The 17,507-nt window shown below is 43.1% G+C and overlaps 1 protein-coding gene across 1 annotated transcript in view; it reads left to right on the forward strand.

Moving 5' to 3' along the window:
* ESYT3 (extended synaptotagmin 3) overlaps nucleotides 1-17,507 on the forward strand; it is a 33,842-nt gene that overhangs the window by 13,756 nt on the left and 2,579 nt on the right. The window contains exons 5-20 of the mRNA XM_074828662.1: nucleotides 564-630; nucleotides 1,248-1,337; nucleotides 2,384-2,439; nucleotides 5,108-5,228; nucleotides 6,217-6,390; nucleotides 6,919-7,001; nucleotides 7,435-7,483; nucleotides 8,138-8,227; nucleotides 9,102-9,164; nucleotides 9,258-9,326; nucleotides 10,576-10,641; nucleotides 12,027-12,113; nucleotides 12,963-13,112; nucleotides 13,656-14,095; nucleotides 15,281-15,370; nucleotides 15,910-16,041. Coding sequence (XP_074684763.1) covers nucleotides 564-630; nucleotides 1,248-1,337; nucleotides 2,384-2,439; nucleotides 5,108-5,228; nucleotides 6,217-6,390; nucleotides 6,919-7,001; nucleotides 7,435-7,483; nucleotides 8,138-8,227; nucleotides 9,102-9,164; nucleotides 9,258-9,326; nucleotides 10,576-10,641; nucleotides 12,027-12,113; nucleotides 12,963-13,112; nucleotides 13,656-14,095; nucleotides 15,281-15,370; nucleotides 15,910-16,041 — 1,827 coding nt within the window. The remainder of the gene's footprint in view (nucleotides 1-563; nucleotides 631-1,247; nucleotides 1,338-2,383; nucleotides 2,440-5,107; nucleotides 5,229-6,216; nucleotides 6,391-6,918; nucleotides 7,002-7,434; nucleotides 7,484-8,137; nucleotides 8,228-9,101; nucleotides 9,165-9,257; nucleotides 9,327-10,575; nucleotides 10,642-12,026; nucleotides 12,114-12,962; nucleotides 13,113-13,655; nucleotides 14,096-15,280; nucleotides 15,371-15,909; nucleotides 16,042-17,507) is intronic.

Here is a 17,507-nt window from a genome sequence, read left to right on the forward strand (position 1 = left end):
CCAAAATCTGATCTAAGTTATTGCCTTTTAATTCAGACTCAAGGAAACCAGGTTATTTTTAGTGATGAATTTGACCTTCAAGTAGGCTTTTGGGTTGTGGGCAAGGTGAGGACCCCGTATGTAGTAACAGGATGGCTCTGCATCAGCTTGGGAGCTGGGTCACCAGGTTGTGGGGTGGGATCAGGCCATTGGCAGAGAAGGGAGTAAGAGGGCAATTGTTGTGACTTTGAATTTTGAACGAACCTGTTGATCCCCTCCTTGGAGCAAGCTTGCATCAGCCAACTGCCAGTCTTAAGAATGGAAAAGTAACTTTGAAATACAGATGTTCCTCTGACATTTTGCCAGTAGATCAATATCCCAGATGACTGCAGGGTTTCTCTTGTGAAGATCTGACCCTTGCTCAATGTGCTCGATTTCCCCTCTTTTCAGTTGTTTGAAAATCTGTCTCTGCCCATATGGTGTCATGTTGTCAGTCATTAATAATTTCCTTTATACTCTGTACAGCCCAACATTTCTCACTGTACTGTTGCAAACTGTGGAATAATGTGAGAATTTTCTTTCAGTTACATAGGGGACTGTGAGATTCACATGGACATATCGAAGTTTAATCTTGGAGTGAAAGGTGTGCAGGTGCGTACAGTGCTAATGTTGTCTGTTCAAGGCTGCATGTGGCACGAGGTAGCGTGTCTCGATGGGAAGGTCATGAGAACTGGGAAACCACCAACTAGCAGGCTTGGAGTGATTGGCTTTATCTCCTTGTGTTTTAGCTGGGGAAATGACGCCTGCCTTGGAAAGCACCTACATACCACTTTTAAGCTTCTTAATGCGACTCTTAAACAGGGTCAGTGCTAGAGCATCGAGCTCATGTAGGCCAGCTTCTGCCACTGGAGTTCAGAGGAGCTGCATGTTGGTAGAGAACGTCAAAAGAGTCAGTCCTGTCAAGGTGTTCATAAACTGGTTTAGATTAGCCCAACAACCTGTTTGTACAATGTTGAAAACTAGTTGGCAGATAGCTCCATTGTGTGGCAGTCAGGATTGCAGAGAGACTCCACAAACTTAGAAAACATTGCCCAATATCAGTAGCAATGGTCTGGGGGGAGGGAGTGGTGGTTGTTATTAAATTCTAAATAAAATTACTTCAAATAGGATTTCTAAATTATCTCCATCATTGAAAAGCTTGATTTTGAAACTGCATCTCGAGAGTACCTTCAGACTCAGACCTTTTCCTTGGTCTCTTCTGTTTGCAGTTGTATGGGACATTACGGGTGATACTGGAACCTCTTCTAACTGATGCACCTTTTATAGGAGCCGTGACCTTGTTTTTTATGCAGAAACCGGTGAGTCAGTAATGAACTGCACTCTGCAGCCTTCCTGCTTCTTGGTCTGTCTTCCTGCATGGGTAAGGCTTCAGTGAGTGGCACAAGCTGTCCATCACTGGTAACCCAAACTGCATGACTGTAAATGCCTCACAGTGCAGGTGTTTGAATAGCAAATTCCTGATTGTTCAGTGTTCCTCTTGAAATCCAAGAGGACAGGAATGAATTTGCCCTATTCTTTTGTAGTAGTGCATAAAAGTTACTTGTTTCACTCTAAGAATGGGAGGACTTTCTGATGGTGACAGCACAACAGTCATTTCATAGACCTTTGCTGCAAGGTTGCTGGTTTCAGTCTTCCCATGCATAGATTTTTAAATGCAGTCATCTTGGAGAACATTCAGTCATGGTCATGCTTTGAAAGCTTGCCTGTTGTAGTTGAACTGTGATTTAATAAAATATGAGAAACCTTCTAATCTTGTAAGAACCAGCTATCTTACAGCACACAGTTTTGCTTGCTTGTGGGTTATGCTCTGCTTGAGTTCATGGAAGTCATACATTTGTGATTTTGGATGAGGTGCTTTTGTGTTTAGATGTAGTAGCAATATTTTAGTACATGAAAAAAAACCACTTTATTGGGTGAATAAAAATACAGACTCCTGAAGTGGGTGGTGTTTGTAAATCCCCCTGCCTCAGGGCATAGGCCAACCCCTAGGTGAAAGGATGAGGAAACAACCTCAAAGTCTAGGTATGGCTGTTCGATTTATGACGCATAACTCCAGGGCATCTGCCAGTGGCCGTTGGGAGGGGCTGAAGGCTGTCTTTCCCTGTGCTTGCAGGGTAAGTCCCAGTGATACCCTCGTTTCAAGTATGGCAGGTAAAATACATAAGGGAATTGATACTACCTGTTGGTTTTAATGTACAGATGCAGTCACTTGCTGGTGCAGGTTTTGCTTTCTTTAAACAGCTGGCTTTGTTTTAGAAGCATTTGCTTCCCCTTTAAATTCTACCTTTGTTCTGAAATAAATTTTAATGGTCCTGTATCATTTTTCTCCCTGATCTTGTTGTAGCACTTGGAAATCAACTGGGCAGGCATGAGCAACCTCCTGGATGTCCCAGGGATTAAGTGAGTGTCTTGTTTGCTTCACTTTATTCTTCTTTAAATAGCCTTTGGAGGTTGGGATGGCTTCTCCAGTAATCATCAAAGTTACTCTTACGAGTGGCACGTAAAAGGTGTCATGCTGATGCACATGCCATCATATCTGGCTGTGGAGTCTGCAAAACCTGAGGAGGGTGCTTTTTACATTGTCAAAATTGCTTCAATCACTTCATTGTGTTTGGGACTTAGGATGGAAGTGGTAAATCCCCGAAACTACGATCATCTATAAAGTTAAAAATGAGCCCTTCCGTGTGCCAGTTACTTAGAAAGGTAGATGAGCAGACCTAGGTGACAGGCAGTCTGTGCTTATGTTTATTTACCGTAAAGTGAAAAAAGACTAGGTATCACAGAGTTGCAGTCCCTCTGACCTGAAATACAATGCATGATAAAGAAAACTGCACCAGGTTCTTCTCCTTCTGTGTCATCTGCTCATCCTTTAGGTTCTTCAGGAAATGTAGCTCTTCTCCAATGCCTCTTGGGTTGATCTTGTACATAAAACTTGCATAGCAAGGATGAAAATCTTAGCGGTTTTCAGTACTGTAAGATTCAAACTGTTTCTCCAGATTGGAGATTCACTTTGTCCTTATTCCTTAGTGTAGGGAGAAGATGTATTTGGTTTGAAATGTATTTGGTTTGAAATGTATTTGGTTACTCAGCCATTGCCTTTCTCCCTTTAAACGCAAATGCAGACACTTCTGTCCCCCTCTCTTCCCCTGCAGCTCATGGTTTTCAGACTCATAGGAAGTGTCTGGCTACTTTAGGTGCCAGTTTATGCATTAAAGGGCCTCTGAAGACCTTTGATGTTGAGTGAGAGGAAGCTTTGTTTTTCTCTTAATTTGGGGCCAGAGTGGCCTTTTGCCCTGAAGTTTGCCCTGAGAGCTCCAGTTTTTATCAGAGGAATTATCTGTTCTTTTCTAATGTGGTTTCCTTAATCCTTGCGGGAAGGAGGTGTGTAGGTGTTCCAACCTACAGCCTCTCATATAATTTAAGTGCAAATTCGATGTCCTAAATTTTCACTCGCTGGCGCTCTCACAGGGATTTGAACACAGAAATCCTTGCTTGTCCATCAGCACTACACATGAAAGCCAGGAGCAAAACATGCCTGGCCGTGAATAAGCTGAAGTACAGGTTGAACAAGAGCTCTCCCTTTCAAATGAATTGGGCTTACTTAAGAGTGTAAAGAAACTGGATGCAGTCATCTGTCCTCATATACAAGCTGTGTTTAGTTGGATGTACCCCGAGACTCGAGAGAAGGGACAATTCTGTGACCTTCCTGTGGGTTTTTTTGAACAGAAAAGCCAACAGCCTGACCAAGGGCTTTCATGCTCCTGGTTTTACATATGGAGTAGGAGAGGACTTTCCTTCTGTGTGAGGCCAGCCTCATCTGTGAACTGTGACGATTTCATTGCACAGTCTTACCCTGAGAAGCTGCCTTATAAGCACTAGATTTATTAAGAGGGTGAAAGTCTTTCAGATGTTTGGTGCTCCCAGGTTTTCCTGTTAATATTGTCTTCTGCTCATGCCAAGTATATTGAAATCCTCTTATTAATCACCCAGAGAGCACTGAAGGTCTATGATAGCCGTATACTCCTTGCTCAGGAGAAGCAGGTCAAATTAGTTGTCCCCACCATACAAATAGAGCAATTCCAACAAAAAGATTTGAACTGAAAGGCTAAAAATGCATAAGTTTTAGATTAGACTGGAAAGTTCCCTAAACTCCAAGACAAACAGTACCCTCAGTTCAGCCACTCTCATCTCTTCTGTACCAAAGTTCCAGTTACTTCAAACAAGATTTTCCTCCTTAGTGCAAAATATATCAAGATACAGAATCTTGTCTTTTGCTTGGTCTTCTAACAAAAAAAAAAAGCCAAACTCATTTTGTTTTGAATGTGGCTGGCTTTTCCTTCCATTTTACAGTAATGTCTCAGCATGTGGCCAACAGCAGCATTGTGGGCTGGGGCCATGTTCTAAGTCTATAAACAAACTACCTCAAGGTCTTCAGCTGCCTGTGAAATGCTGAAAATTCCAGATTCCCTCCTCACCTTGGCTGTCTCTGGCATTTCCAAGGAAACCCAGAAGGCGCATGAGTTTGTAGGACTTGTTTGGGTGCATGACGATCTCATCACATGGCCTAAGCTCCCATCCATCATTTACATCCTGCTAGAGCCCAATTCACATCCAGCCCTAGTAACCCTCGACTGGAACATCCCTGCGTGCAAGTGGGCACGGTACCATGTGTGCCACAAGGCAATGGCGATTAGGAAATAAGATTGAAAGGGATCTTGAGAGGCTGCCCCGTGCTCATATTCTCCTCTGCAGCAGCTCAACTGGACACTGTTAGGAGACAGCCTAACCTTTCACGGTGATCCACATCCATCTTTGGTGACTGGTTCTGGTGTTAGACTGTACTCTCCGTTCCCTCTTGCTCTAAGTTAAATGTCACAAGTGTGAGTTTCTTCTGCCCCTGTGCAGTTGCATGTAGGCACGCTTTGGGGGAAGGTAGGCAGTATCACTCCTCTTGAAGCACTTGTTTCTTGTGCTGTGCCCCGTTCTTTCATTCTAACTGAAATGGCAATCAATTGTAGAGATTTAATTTGCCTGTTTTTTTTTTTTTTTTCCCCCCTGCCACCTGCAGCGTAATGTCGGACTCGCTAATTCAAGACTTCATAGCTGCACGCCTGGTTCTACCAAACAGGATCACAGTGCCTCTGAAGAAGAACATGAACATTGCCCTCTTGAGGTTCCCTATCCCACATGTGAGTTTTTTTCAGTTAATCTACCTGAGTGCCCAGTTGTCACAACGTGGCTGCACATGAGCTTAGTGTGTTAGGTTCCTGAACATCCAGCTCTCATCAGCAGTTTTAACCTGGATTGTAGGCTTTCTTTAGGTGATATTTCAGAAATATAAAAGCAGGTGTTGGATAGTTCATAATTTGGGGGCATGAGGGTGGGGGCTGTTCCTACCCTCTGTATGTAGTATAAGAAGTTTGTTTATACACTGAGTTCATTTAACAATTTAAGTGTTTAGTCTCATTTGATATTTCCACAGATCTTCAGTTAGAGAAAGTAAATACATAAGCAATGAGTGTCAGACCACTTAATTTTTTTACTGATGATGTGAAGGGGTATAAATAGGAACCTCAGAGGGTGACACCTTTTTGCTACAGAAAAAATTTCAGGGAAAAACAACCCTGCTGAGATCTCCCAGATCTAAATGCTTGACATATATCCAGATCTTCAGCCTCTGTCATCCATCAAATACCTAATATGCTCGTTAATGAGGGTAAATATAAATGAATGACAAAGGGATACTCCCTATTGCAAACTTGCATCACCAATTGAAGCTGAATGGCCACTCTGCAATAAAATAAGAACCTGCCAATGGATGCTTAGTTCCTCCTTCAGTCAGTGGGAATTGATCTTCACTCCACATTTGATTTGACTGTGACTGTAGTCCTGTGTGCATATGTATGTTTCTGTTTTAAAAATGAAAAATATTTCCTGCCCAATTATCTAAATTGCATTGTGTATCTGTTTAAATTTGGGGGTTTTTCTAGGTAAATGCTGGGAAAAGTGTTTTAATACAGCTGTCATTTGAAATATACTGCATCAAAATATATGTCTTTGCAGACCTGCCATGGTGACTACCCTTGCTGCCTGAAATAACTAGTTTTAGGAGGTAGCATATTATGATTATTCAAAGATCACATTTTCATGACCAATTTTGTATTTTAATTTATCCAGGGAGTAATAAGGGTTCATCTGCTAGAAGCTGAAAACCTTGTCCAGAAAGACAGTTTCCTTGGTGCAATCAGGGGGAAGTCTGACCCATATGCTCTTCTTCGCGTTGGCACGGTGCAGTATCGAAGCAAGACAGTTTCCCGAGATCTTAATCCCATTTGGAATGAGACATTTGAGGTACTGAATCTTTTGATCTTTACATCTATAGGATGCACAGCCATTTACACCCCTGTGCTTGGAGGACCTTCTCTTAACTGACTGCACTGGAGCAGGTGGACTTCCTTGTTACTTGATTGATAAGGCATTTCTGTCCCTTAAACAAGTTCCAATTTACATTGCAAACTTGAAATGTCATTCAGGTTGATCTGATTTACATATGTGGGTTTTTGGAGGCGGTGCAAAGCACTGCTTTAAATATCAATCAATGCAGTAGTCTGTGCAGCTGTAGTCTGCTCTAGCATTGATTCTTCCCTGCTTATTAGGGATACCAGTTTGAGGGGTTTAGCTTGTAGTGCAGAAACAAGCAAATTGGTTTTGAAATAATTTCACCTATAATCAACTATATTTGTCACATGATTAGCCACAAAGCAGCAGGGAATGTCCTTAATGTGTTATAGAGCTGTGAAGTCTTGTATTCTTGTCCGCAGCCTATACGAACCTATGTGAATGCTTTTTATTTTTAATCAATACCTCTTTCTCCTCCAGTTTGTTGTTCATGAAGTGCCTGGTCAGGACTTAGAAGTGGACTTATACGATGAAGATCCAGATAAAGATGACTTTATGGGCAGGTAAATTAGCATGACCCTTGCTTGGGGTCCAGTCCTCTGAAATGGGACACCCAGATTATTCATGCTGTAAACTTAATATTGAAGGAATCTATTCCTTTTGTCCAGATATTGATACCAAGTTATTAGTTCCTAGTGCAACTAACTCTGAACAAGGCCCAGACTCCTGCAGGGAATCCTAGGAAGCCATTAAGTGATGGTTACTATATGACTTGAGATTTACTTCAAATATATTTTAGTTTTGGAGGTGTTTCAAGGGGGAGACTTCAGAAGTGTGCGTTCCAGCGCACACGCACACAGGTAATGCGTAGAAGTTGCTATTTGGAACAGATGAATGTGGGCTTTTTTGGTGGCGATTTCTTCTCCCCTCCTTCCCCCAACAGCAGTATGCTATATGTCTAAATATACACTGAAATGTTTGCTTTTTGTCTTTCAGCTTGCTTATAAGCCTAGTGGATGTAATGAATGACAGAACTGTTGATGAGGTAAAGATCACAGTTTATTTCTAAATGTAGTTGGTGGTGTACGCTTCCATGCACTCATTTGTGCTCTCCTGCTTGCTACTATATTGCCTCTGTGTGCTTTTAAAGCTTCCTTGCACACTTGAACTGTGGTATTTTCACAAAAAGAAACTGCTTTTGCTCAGAAAACTTGAAGTAGCTATTAAAATAATTTTTGCAATCAAGCTGGCAACCTCAGACAACCCTGAGGTTATGCTGAGCCCACAGTGGGATAACTTGTGTTGGTACCTTGTGTCCTGTATGTATCAAATGTTTTGTACAAGGCTACTGATAAAGTTTGGTGAAGCAGTCTGATTGCTGAGGGAAGAAATGATTGGGTTGTATTGTGGTTCATCCTGCAATGCAGCACTCTGTAAACAGTGCCAGGGTGCTTGTCTTGTGCTGCTGCTGGTTGGAGACAGCCATATGCTTTGCATGTATATGGGTATCTTATTTTAGTTTTTTTTCTGGCTTGTGTTTCTAAGTAGATGGACATGCTACAATCTAAATGTCAAAAATGCAGGTTAAGGCGCTCAAAGTACAATTCATATTGTCTATTGTACGTAAGTCTGACTGCAACATATATAAAAAAATTATTCTGCCTCACAGTTCCCAAGTTACTCTCTTGTCTCCATTTAGTGGTTTCCCTTAAGTAAGACAACAAGCGGACACTTGCATTTAAAACTGGAGTGGCTTTCACTAGTAAATGACCAAGAAAAGCTTCATGAGGTGAGTAGATTTACTTAAAGGATTCAGATACTCTGATCCCTCTCCAGTGATCAACAAAGGAGTGTGTAAAATTAGGAACCCCAGGCAAACTCATGGGAGTTTATTTTTGTCTGACAAGGTTTTGTCTGACAAGGTTTTGATGTGATTTCTGTCCCTCCCGCCACCTCCTGAAGAGGAAGGGCATTTGCTTGCCCCAGGTCCCTTGGTAGCTCAGGAGTAACTCAAATCTGGCTGTTCTTTTTGCTTGAATTAGCAAAGGTTTGTTTGACTCTTTGCAAAGTGGCCTCTCACAGTTCCCTTCTTTGATAATTTTTCCTTTCCCTCTTCATCTAGGATCTGTGTAGGACTGCTGTGTATAACCTATACTAGTCATAGACACATACCCAGCACTGGTGCTTGGTGGGGTCATGGTTCCAAATGGTGTCTTACTTGTCCAGCAGAATTGCTTGGATAAAGCCCATCTCCCAAGGATACTGTTTCTTCATAATCAAGCAAAAGCATTTGAGTTCCACTGAAGGGAATAAAATTTGTTTCCAGGCTTTGTTCTGCTGACACTGGATTACTGATGTTGATGTATGTGGTTGAGCATGTGTCTTGGTGCACTGGGGAATCCAACCAGTTCTGCACTAGAGAGATGAAGAGCATTAAGGCCAGTGAATTGAAAAGACTTACACCTTGTCTAACTGGTGTACTTAAAACTGTCATGCTGTATTGGCTTGTGCTCGTCTAAATTGCAAGTTGTGGGAGAAAGGTGAAGAGCTGCTTAGCTGTCAAAAACTGTCCTTTGAATTTGTGTTGTGCTTTCCATTGTCCTTGATGGGTGATCGTGCCTATCTTGTGTTTTGTTTTGTTTTATCTTTCCTGGCCTTTGCAGGATCAGAAGGGTCTGTCTACAGCTATTCTGATAGTCTACTTGGACAGTGCCTTCAACCTTCCAGTAAGTACAAACTACATGCAGGCAACCTTCACTTATAACCTTTTTTTAAAGCCCACAAATTAATTGTTTTCAAATACTCTTTTGCTAATTCAGAAAAACCACTTTGAGTATTCAAATGGCGAATGTGGAGCAAAGAAGATCAAAAATAACAAGTACCTCAAGGTAAAATTTATATTCTTCTCCCATGCTTGCAAAACAACATTCTGGATTATGTGGTATCGTAGCAACTGAAACTAGCTGTGGTTAAAAAGAAATAGTCTCTCCACTGTCAGAATCTAAGTGACCAGGTGTTCAAAATAGTGATTGAAAGTTCACCCATACCCCAGTGAAAGTCTAGGAGGTTCAAGGGGGAATGCAAAGCAGAAATATTTGATTGTGTGTGGGGTTGTCTTTATTTTTATTTTATACTTTGGACAGAGAGCTTCCAGACACCAGACCAAGTCATGTTCTGCTTTCTGCTGCTGCAGAGGTTCTTTCCATGCTGAGCTGTTCCAGCTTGACCTCTCACATTGGGGTGGGAGGAATATGCTTGTTTGTGGTAACCTTCCTGTCCACTGGAGACCTGACCAACAGACTCCTTCCCCCTCAGTGTTAGAGGGATTCAGAAACCACTCTGTCATTCGTGCCTTCTCTCTCTTTGCTTCTGTTTACTTTTTCCCCCAAATACTGCATTTTGCTACTGTGATGTAAATGGTGGGTATAGGGAATAATGTCTTTCTCCCTTTTTTCTTGGACAAGCTACACACAACCACAGCTCTGAGCAATGCATAAAGCTGCCCATTCTCTCTGAGTAGCTCCCCTTATAAATGCTATCTTTACAATTTAGATAAGTTAGCACTGTGATACACATCACATCTGATAATCCTTAATTCTGGACTTCATTGTATCCTCTTTGTATACAATGTTGTGTCAAGACCAGATCCTCAGCCATAACTTCTATAGAATTAGTGCAGAGAAGCACAGCACAAGAGGTGCAGTATTATTACTTCTGGAAAGGAGTTGTTACTTGATGCTGAAGACTGGCTTCTAGCTGCTTTACAGCAAGTCCTGAGCCTTGGAAACCAATTCTGAGAGTCCTGTTTCATTCAGGAATGATGAAGACTTCCCACTGAGCCTTCTGTTTCCTCCCAGCTTCTGACAGATTAACTGCTCCCCTATTGAGACCTAAATACATAAAACTTTGCCTTAAATGTGTGCTCTTGATGGTAGAGGGTAAGACTGTGCTGTTATGGCTGGAGTCTTTCCTGTGTACTGCACTCTTCAGATGTTCCACAGCTGAAAACTATTGTCAGCATTCCAGCGACTTATTTCAAGTAAGAGTAGTGGTTTGATATTGCTTCCTGTAAACTACAAATGTCTCTTCTGTTTTTTTTCCTGCTTTCTTTTTTTTTTTGCTTGTATTAAATGACAGAAGGTGGAACGAGAACCTTCCTCCTTCGTCCTGCTCACAGTAGGAAACAAGACTCAGAAAAGCAAGGTGAGGTTGTTTGACTCTTCTGCTTTCCTTAAATACTTTCTATTTTATGGGTGACTATCTCCAAGTAGCCCCTAGGAAGGCTGGGACTAGTGAAGCTGATGTGAGGAGCTGTACCTGTGGTGATAGCTGCAGAGGCCGGGAGGTGGGAGTCAAGCAGCATGTGGAAGCACTGTGTCTCTGAGTTGTGCTCGATTAGTGCATGTCTGATCAGCTGCTGTACGGGTGTGTGGTTTTGTGCTCATGGCCACAAGGTCACGTTGGTCAAGATACTCTAGTTCTACAAGGGTTGAAGAGGGAAAAATGATAGGTCTCCAATCTGGCTCATGCTTTCTCAGGGCAGAGTGTCATTTTCATCAAAGTGGCATTTGTTGCCTCATCAGTCTCCTGACTCCTGTGTTTCACAGTTTTACTGAAATTTTTTTTTTCACCTGGGCAAGATGTATCCAGATCTTCTCCGCTTTCAGTTCCTTTCTCAATATTTAATACTTACTTTTGTCTGATCAATATGAACAACAGCTGAGTTCTGCCCTCCCAGTAGCTGCCATGTTTATTGCTCCAGAGCTGGAGGTGGGTGAGGGCAGCCCTATGTTCTTTTGGACACCCAACAAATAGGAATGAATCCTGTTGGCTACACACAAGTATACAGGACTGGTGCCTGTTTTCCTTTGTTTCTTCCACCTGCTCCATCCAGAAATTGGGTTCTGCTTGTGTTTTTACCTTTTTTGGCTTTTGCTTTTCCCCACCACATCACCTGCCTCTCCCAAGCTAGGTCAGACTTCCAGCTTTCCCCTGCTCCTTTTCCCTTGCTGCCACCACTCGTGGACTGGCAGAAGCAGCTGTTTTACGAAGCAGCCTCAGCCACAGCCCCCACGGGTGCTTTCCATGCTCTTTCATCCTTGAAGTGGATGATGCTGAAGCTGTGCCCTCCTACTCTTTCCACAAGCTCTACACCCCTCAAACTGCCCCTCTAGCTTTCTTGGCCTTCTCCGCCAGCTTGCTGCAGCTTTGGGAGCTGGGTCTGGGTGCCTGCAGGCTGGCAGCAGCACTCTGGCTCTCCCTGGGTGGAGAGGTGGGAGGGAGGGAGCGGTGCCTTGCTACAGGTGAGGCAGGCTGCTGGTCCAGGCAGCACTGGCTGGGGCCAACTGCAGCTCACCAGACTTGTTCTTCGGCATTTCCACACCCCACAGAACTTGTTCTGGTTTTGCCAGAGACTTTGCTTCTGCATGCTTCTGACCTGGAAATTTCACTCTCTCCATACATCTGAGGTGTAGCATCACTGAATAGAACAAGAGGGTCACTGTGACCCTCTCTGGTGATCAGTGTCATGGTATTCTTTGCTGCTTACAGAATAAGCTAACATGTATTCCATAATCTTCTTGTTGCAGACCTGCAATTTCAGCAAAGATCCCATGTGGGGCCAGGCTTTCACCTTCTTTGTCCACAGCGCTCATTCCCAGTCACTCCATGTTGAGGTGAGAGAACAGCCTTTCCTTTGAAGAGCAAACGCACATCTGTAGGAAGAAATCTCTTTAATGGTGGATGTGATTTGTGCTGGTTGTTTCTGTGTGCTTGTACTGGGGTGGTCCTACTTAAAAGGTGGAAGAAGCACCTGTTGTTGCACAGGTGATTCTCTGTTAGGTGATGCTGATACCTACCTTTGCTCTAGGATCATGTAACGCACAATAGCTTAGTTCAAAACATGGGACATTTTTGGCTGCAAAGTGCAAAGAAGGCTCTATACAGGTTTGTGTGTAGTAAAGCCATGAATACCTTGCTGTCAGAAATTGCAGCCTTCATAATTCTCAACTAGAGTCCTATCTCTTTACCTTGGTGTTCTGGCTTGTTAAGAAATACTGTATCTCACCAGCATACACATTGCAGTCACAGCCAGTTCTACGACTGTTCACTCGGCTGCAGAAGTGGATTTGAACGTAGGTGGTGTATTGAGGTTGAATAGGCTAAACAAACTATTACCTAAAAAGCCTGTAAAGGTTTAGGCCAGTGGTCATCCCAGCTGCCTGGGACACTTTCCCCAGAGCAAGTAAGGAAAGTCAAGTTAATCCCAGGGCCTAGTTTTTCTACTAAGGCAGTTCCTTCTCTGCATAATTAGAAATGGGATTTTTACTCCAAACATACTAATTCGTTACAGTCCTGAAATACTGGCATCACCCATTTGAAAGTAACCATACTTGATCGTATATCCTCAAGTAAATAAGCTAATTTTGGTCTCTGACTGAAATACCTTCTTGCTTTGCTGTTCCCAGTGGTATGCTTTCCAGTTTGCCATCTAATAATAACTTTTTTTTCCCCCCCTCCCCAAGATAAAAGACAAAGATCGAGATAGTGCCCTCGGTACTTCAGTGGTATGTCTCTCCCACTTACTTAAGGAGCCAAACATGACTCTGGATCAGAGATTTCAGCTGGATCATTCCAGTTCAGACAGCTTCATTAAGATGAAACTTGTGTTGCGGGTAAGTTGTTCTTTGCTGTATTCACTTGGCTTCCCCAGCAGAAGCACCCAGTTCTAACCAGGTAAAGGAGATGAAACGTGGGCATGGAGAAACGCAGCTTTGCTTCACAGATGAGTAGAAAGTAGAAGTGTGACAGGGTTCTTAAGTGCAATTAAGAGTGTGTGGTGGAGCTGAGAGGGATCCCTGAGGCTTCCTTAAACTAAAAAAAAAACACTGCCATTGCTGAAAATCTTCTCATGAAAATAAAAAGTTGGACTGGAAAAATCTAAGCTGGGGAAATCAAACTGCTAAACATTAAGAGAGACTGATGCTTTGGAATTGTTTACTCATCGCGCTCTGGATCAGTGTTTAGACACTGTTAAATACATACACAGTAGGACAAGGGAAGAGAACGTCACAGCCAATCCCATAGGCCTCTTTTATCTCTAATGGCAGATTCCTGCTGTTACAGTTTTGTGGTGAAATTTCATCCTAGGTGGTAATGCTGGCATTAACCGCAGTGCTTTGGGAGCAGCACTCATTTCTCTCCTTTGTGACTTTTAGGCCTTGAATGTTGAAGAACCCGATCCACAAAGAGTCAAGGCTGGTGTCAATGCCTCGAAGCAAGGTCCCATGCGTGTCATGAAGGGTGGAAACCAGCAGAAGTTTGCCTCCCCACCAAAACCAGAAGTCTCAAAAGTACCTCCAGCGAGCAAAGACTCTGCGCCACTTGAAGCCGTGCCGAAAAAGGATGGCAGAGAAGACCTGGACACAAATGACAGTTCAGCAGCACCTGCACCAAGCGAAACTATTGCTGGCTTTAATGAGACAGAGCATGAGCAAAATCCAGAGCATCACCCATCGTCAGTGTTGCATACCAGAGCAGCGGTAGTGCCCACGTTGCCAGTCGTACAAGAACTGAGGCTTGCGCCCAGCGTCACTTCGCTGGGTTCTCTGCCTTCTTCTTGCTTTGAATTAAGTAGCAGCAATCTGGACCTTCATAAGTAGGTCGTTCTTCCAGCTGAATTGTTCTTCTCTTGGGAAGGTTTAGGTTTTATAGGTCACTGTTGCATACAGTTGAATTCAAGTCTGCTAAGTCGTTTGGAGTCTTGGGTCTCAAATCCCCTTACGAAGAATTGACTTAAGTATTCCAGTCAACAGCAAAGTAAATTACAGGGTCACTATCAGATCAGGTGTAAAGTGAAAGCATTTCCTTCTCTGGCTCTCCTAAGAGGTGCTGCATGTTTTGGCTTTATATTGTTTAAGAGCCTCTCACACAGAATATCCTGGGTCCCATAACACTCATGATTTTAGCAACAGGAGATTGCAAATCTGAATATCCCACTTCTGTAAAAACATAAACTCTTCATAAGCATATCTGGCTGCTTAAAGTTTTGGATGCTGTGTTTTATCCAGTGATTTTTAAGATTCATAATGCTGTGAACAAAGTTTTTGTGAATAGGTGCGCTCATGTGTGTGCCCTTCCCGCAGTGTGAGGCTGCAGGTAGTCTGCTCTGTTGAGGCAGACAGAGAGCTGGATCTGTCTGTCCTGGGGTGCAAAATGGAGCTAGTAGAATCCTTAATGGACTGAAGTAGCAAAGAAGGTCCATCTCAATTAAGAGAGCACCAGAGCAGTTATAAACCTGAACATCAAACCCAGCTCCAGCCGTTCAATCTAGTACTTCTGAACTGGCAAATTCTCTAGCTCTGAACAGGGCCTCATTTGTAAACCATTTAAAAACCATTTTTAAGCAGTATTTTGGATTTAAAACCACTTTAATAACATGCAGAATGAAATATAAAAAAGGTCCCATTTTGCATATACAGACATCCTCAAAGGAGCTGTGTAACATGCTAACCTGTACGTTGCTGCTCCATCTACAGCGGGCCAACTAGGTGCTTTTTTGGCTGTTTCTACTGTGGGACTGAAGTCAGGTACCTGTCCGGAGGCTGGCTAGACAGTGCTGGCACTAACGGGAGGGTTGTTTCTGTGGAGCCTTGGTGGTCTAGCTGCTTTCTAGGTAGCAAGCCTTAGGATGCCAGGAAGAATAGTGCCCTGAAAGTTGGTTTGAGTTGAAAACGCATCACCAACTTCAAAAGCTCGTGTCCTGTTTCATGCCGCTAGGTCTGCGCGTGTGGTCTGTTAAATAGCTGCATTTAAAAGCTTTGACTGTGCAACTGTCTTGCAGCGGGACTGAAATGCCTCTGGGAGAGATTCAGCTGACGGTGCGGTATGCTTCAATACGGCAGAGTCTCGTCGTGCTGGTCAATGGCTGCAGGTAATGCTGACGATTGCTTGTGCCTATCTCTAAAGGAAAGGGGAAGAGCTCTCTGAGCTTCTGTTCAGCAAAGCTGGAGCAGAACCGCGTGCGGCGTAAGCTGCCCGGTTGAAACACCTTAGCATTGGCTGATTTCAATCTATGCAGCCTCACCAAGGCCAGCTCTGGTCAATGCCAGTAGCAGGTGTGTGAGAGGCCAGCGAGTAGTGCTCACTGTGGCAGAGATACTTTAACTTTCATCCACCCAAAACTCCCTCTGAACAGCACTGACAACCGATGTGTGTCTTGGGATGTCATGATAGGCATCATGATAAGGATTGATACCTATGACGGAATTTGTAAATGTTAATTTAGGAACCCCGATATGAAAATTTTAACTTCACATCTTTGAAGTTGTATTTGCTTATGTTCCAGCTCCCAAGATTAATGCTTTTGGCCCATGAACTCATGAAGGGTTGCTCTGATTCTGAGAGAAAAGGTATTAAAACACACGATGGGAGAACCTGCCTTGCTTGTCAACACTGTATTTCTTTTGACAGAAACTTAGTACCCTCTTCCAATCGTGGAGTAGATCCGTATGTTCGTATATACCTGCTTCCAGATAGAAGATGGGCAAGCAGGAAGAAGACTTCTGTTAAGAAAAAAACTCTGAACCCCCAATATGATGAGAAGTAAGAAAATGTTAATTATGATTGCTGCTGAAATAGTTATGATCTCTGTATAACAAAAGGGCTTACATAAGGTATGCTCCTGTTGCTCCTAAGGGTTGTCTTGTGAACATTTGCAGGTCTTCTGAAAAAAATGGCACTTTAACTGTGATTAGCAAGTACTTAGGCCTTGCTCTGAGCAGGGTGTTTTCTGCTGGGCACCCCTTATTCCCACCCCCTTCCCTGATCCTAGCAGATGAAGGCTGCACTTGCTGCTTTGCAGACAGACATTCCCTTACCCACGTTTGAGTTCTTCTCGTTGTAGAGGCAATCTTTCTATTTGGGTACCTCACAAGGCCTTCTCTGTTCATACTTCCTTGCCTGGTGCTTATTCTGACAGCTTTCCAAAAATCAAAGGCAGAAATACAAAGCCTTCTGAGACTGGACCATTCTCTGGACAGACAGATGGATGTTGTCATCGAGACCTGGTGGGAGCAGGGTAAAATGCTCCCACCTCTTTGCTGACAGTGTCACACCTGCAGGTTTGCCACTGAAATGGAATGTGTTTTGTATAAACCCAAACACAGTAATGCTTAGAAGCAGAGCTCTTGTGAGAGGTGGTTTTAATCCCATATTTAGAGAAAGGTACACACATGAAATACGAGAATAATGGGTGATCCTGGGTGACTGTTTTTTCCTATGTTGGGTCCTTTCTGTATAATGTCAATATAGGTCAGAAATGGAGAAAAGACTTTAAAATATTTCACCTTAACGCTCAAACCTAGACACTAGAGCTGTGGATTTTGCTTCTGCCTGTTCTCATGTACTCCACTGATGTAGTGCCAGCACAGCTGTAGGGAACAGCATCTCTTTTTCCTCATCCTCAGTATTGATGAGTCCTGTACATCCTCAATTAAGCACAATAGGTTGAGCAATACTTAGCTCCAAAACACATTACCTGTTTTACAACTCTGACTTGAGGAAAAGCTATTCAAGTGGGCAGAACTTAAATGATTTAGCATGGACAAAACTCACTTGACATTAGATGATGTGTGCCAGAGGCGTGAGTCAGAGCCATTAAGAATTTAATTGCCACAGGTTTCAGCCTTTGTCTTCTCTTAATGTGGTATAAGCCTACTTCATAAACTTGGGGGGTTGGCTCAGCTGTTTCCTCTGAGTAATAAAGGTTGCATGGAAAACATCCTAATTGTCCATGAAGGGGGAAAATGAGGGTAAGTAGCATTTAATCATGGAGGCATGTTTCCTCCTTCACCCAGCACAGCGAACAGTCGAAACAACAGTGTCGTAGTCTTTCATGAGGCCTGGAAGAGATTTCTTACAGCATCAATAAAATCTAACTATAGAATTGTCTTTTGTGTCTTCCTTCTCTGTTAAAGTTCTGGGCGCTGATGCTGTATTCTGTCTCTGTGTTCTGGCCACTGATGCTTAGAGGATTTTAATTTTTGGCTTAAGTCTCTCCTTTCAAAACT

This window comes from Strix aluco, chromosome 6, assembly GCF_031877795.1.
Source record: "Strix aluco isolate bStrAlu1 chromosome 6, bStrAlu1.hap1, whole genome shotgun sequence".
NCBI classification, from domain to species: Eukaryota; Metazoa; Chordata; class Aves; order Strigiformes; family Strigidae; genus Strix; species Strix aluco.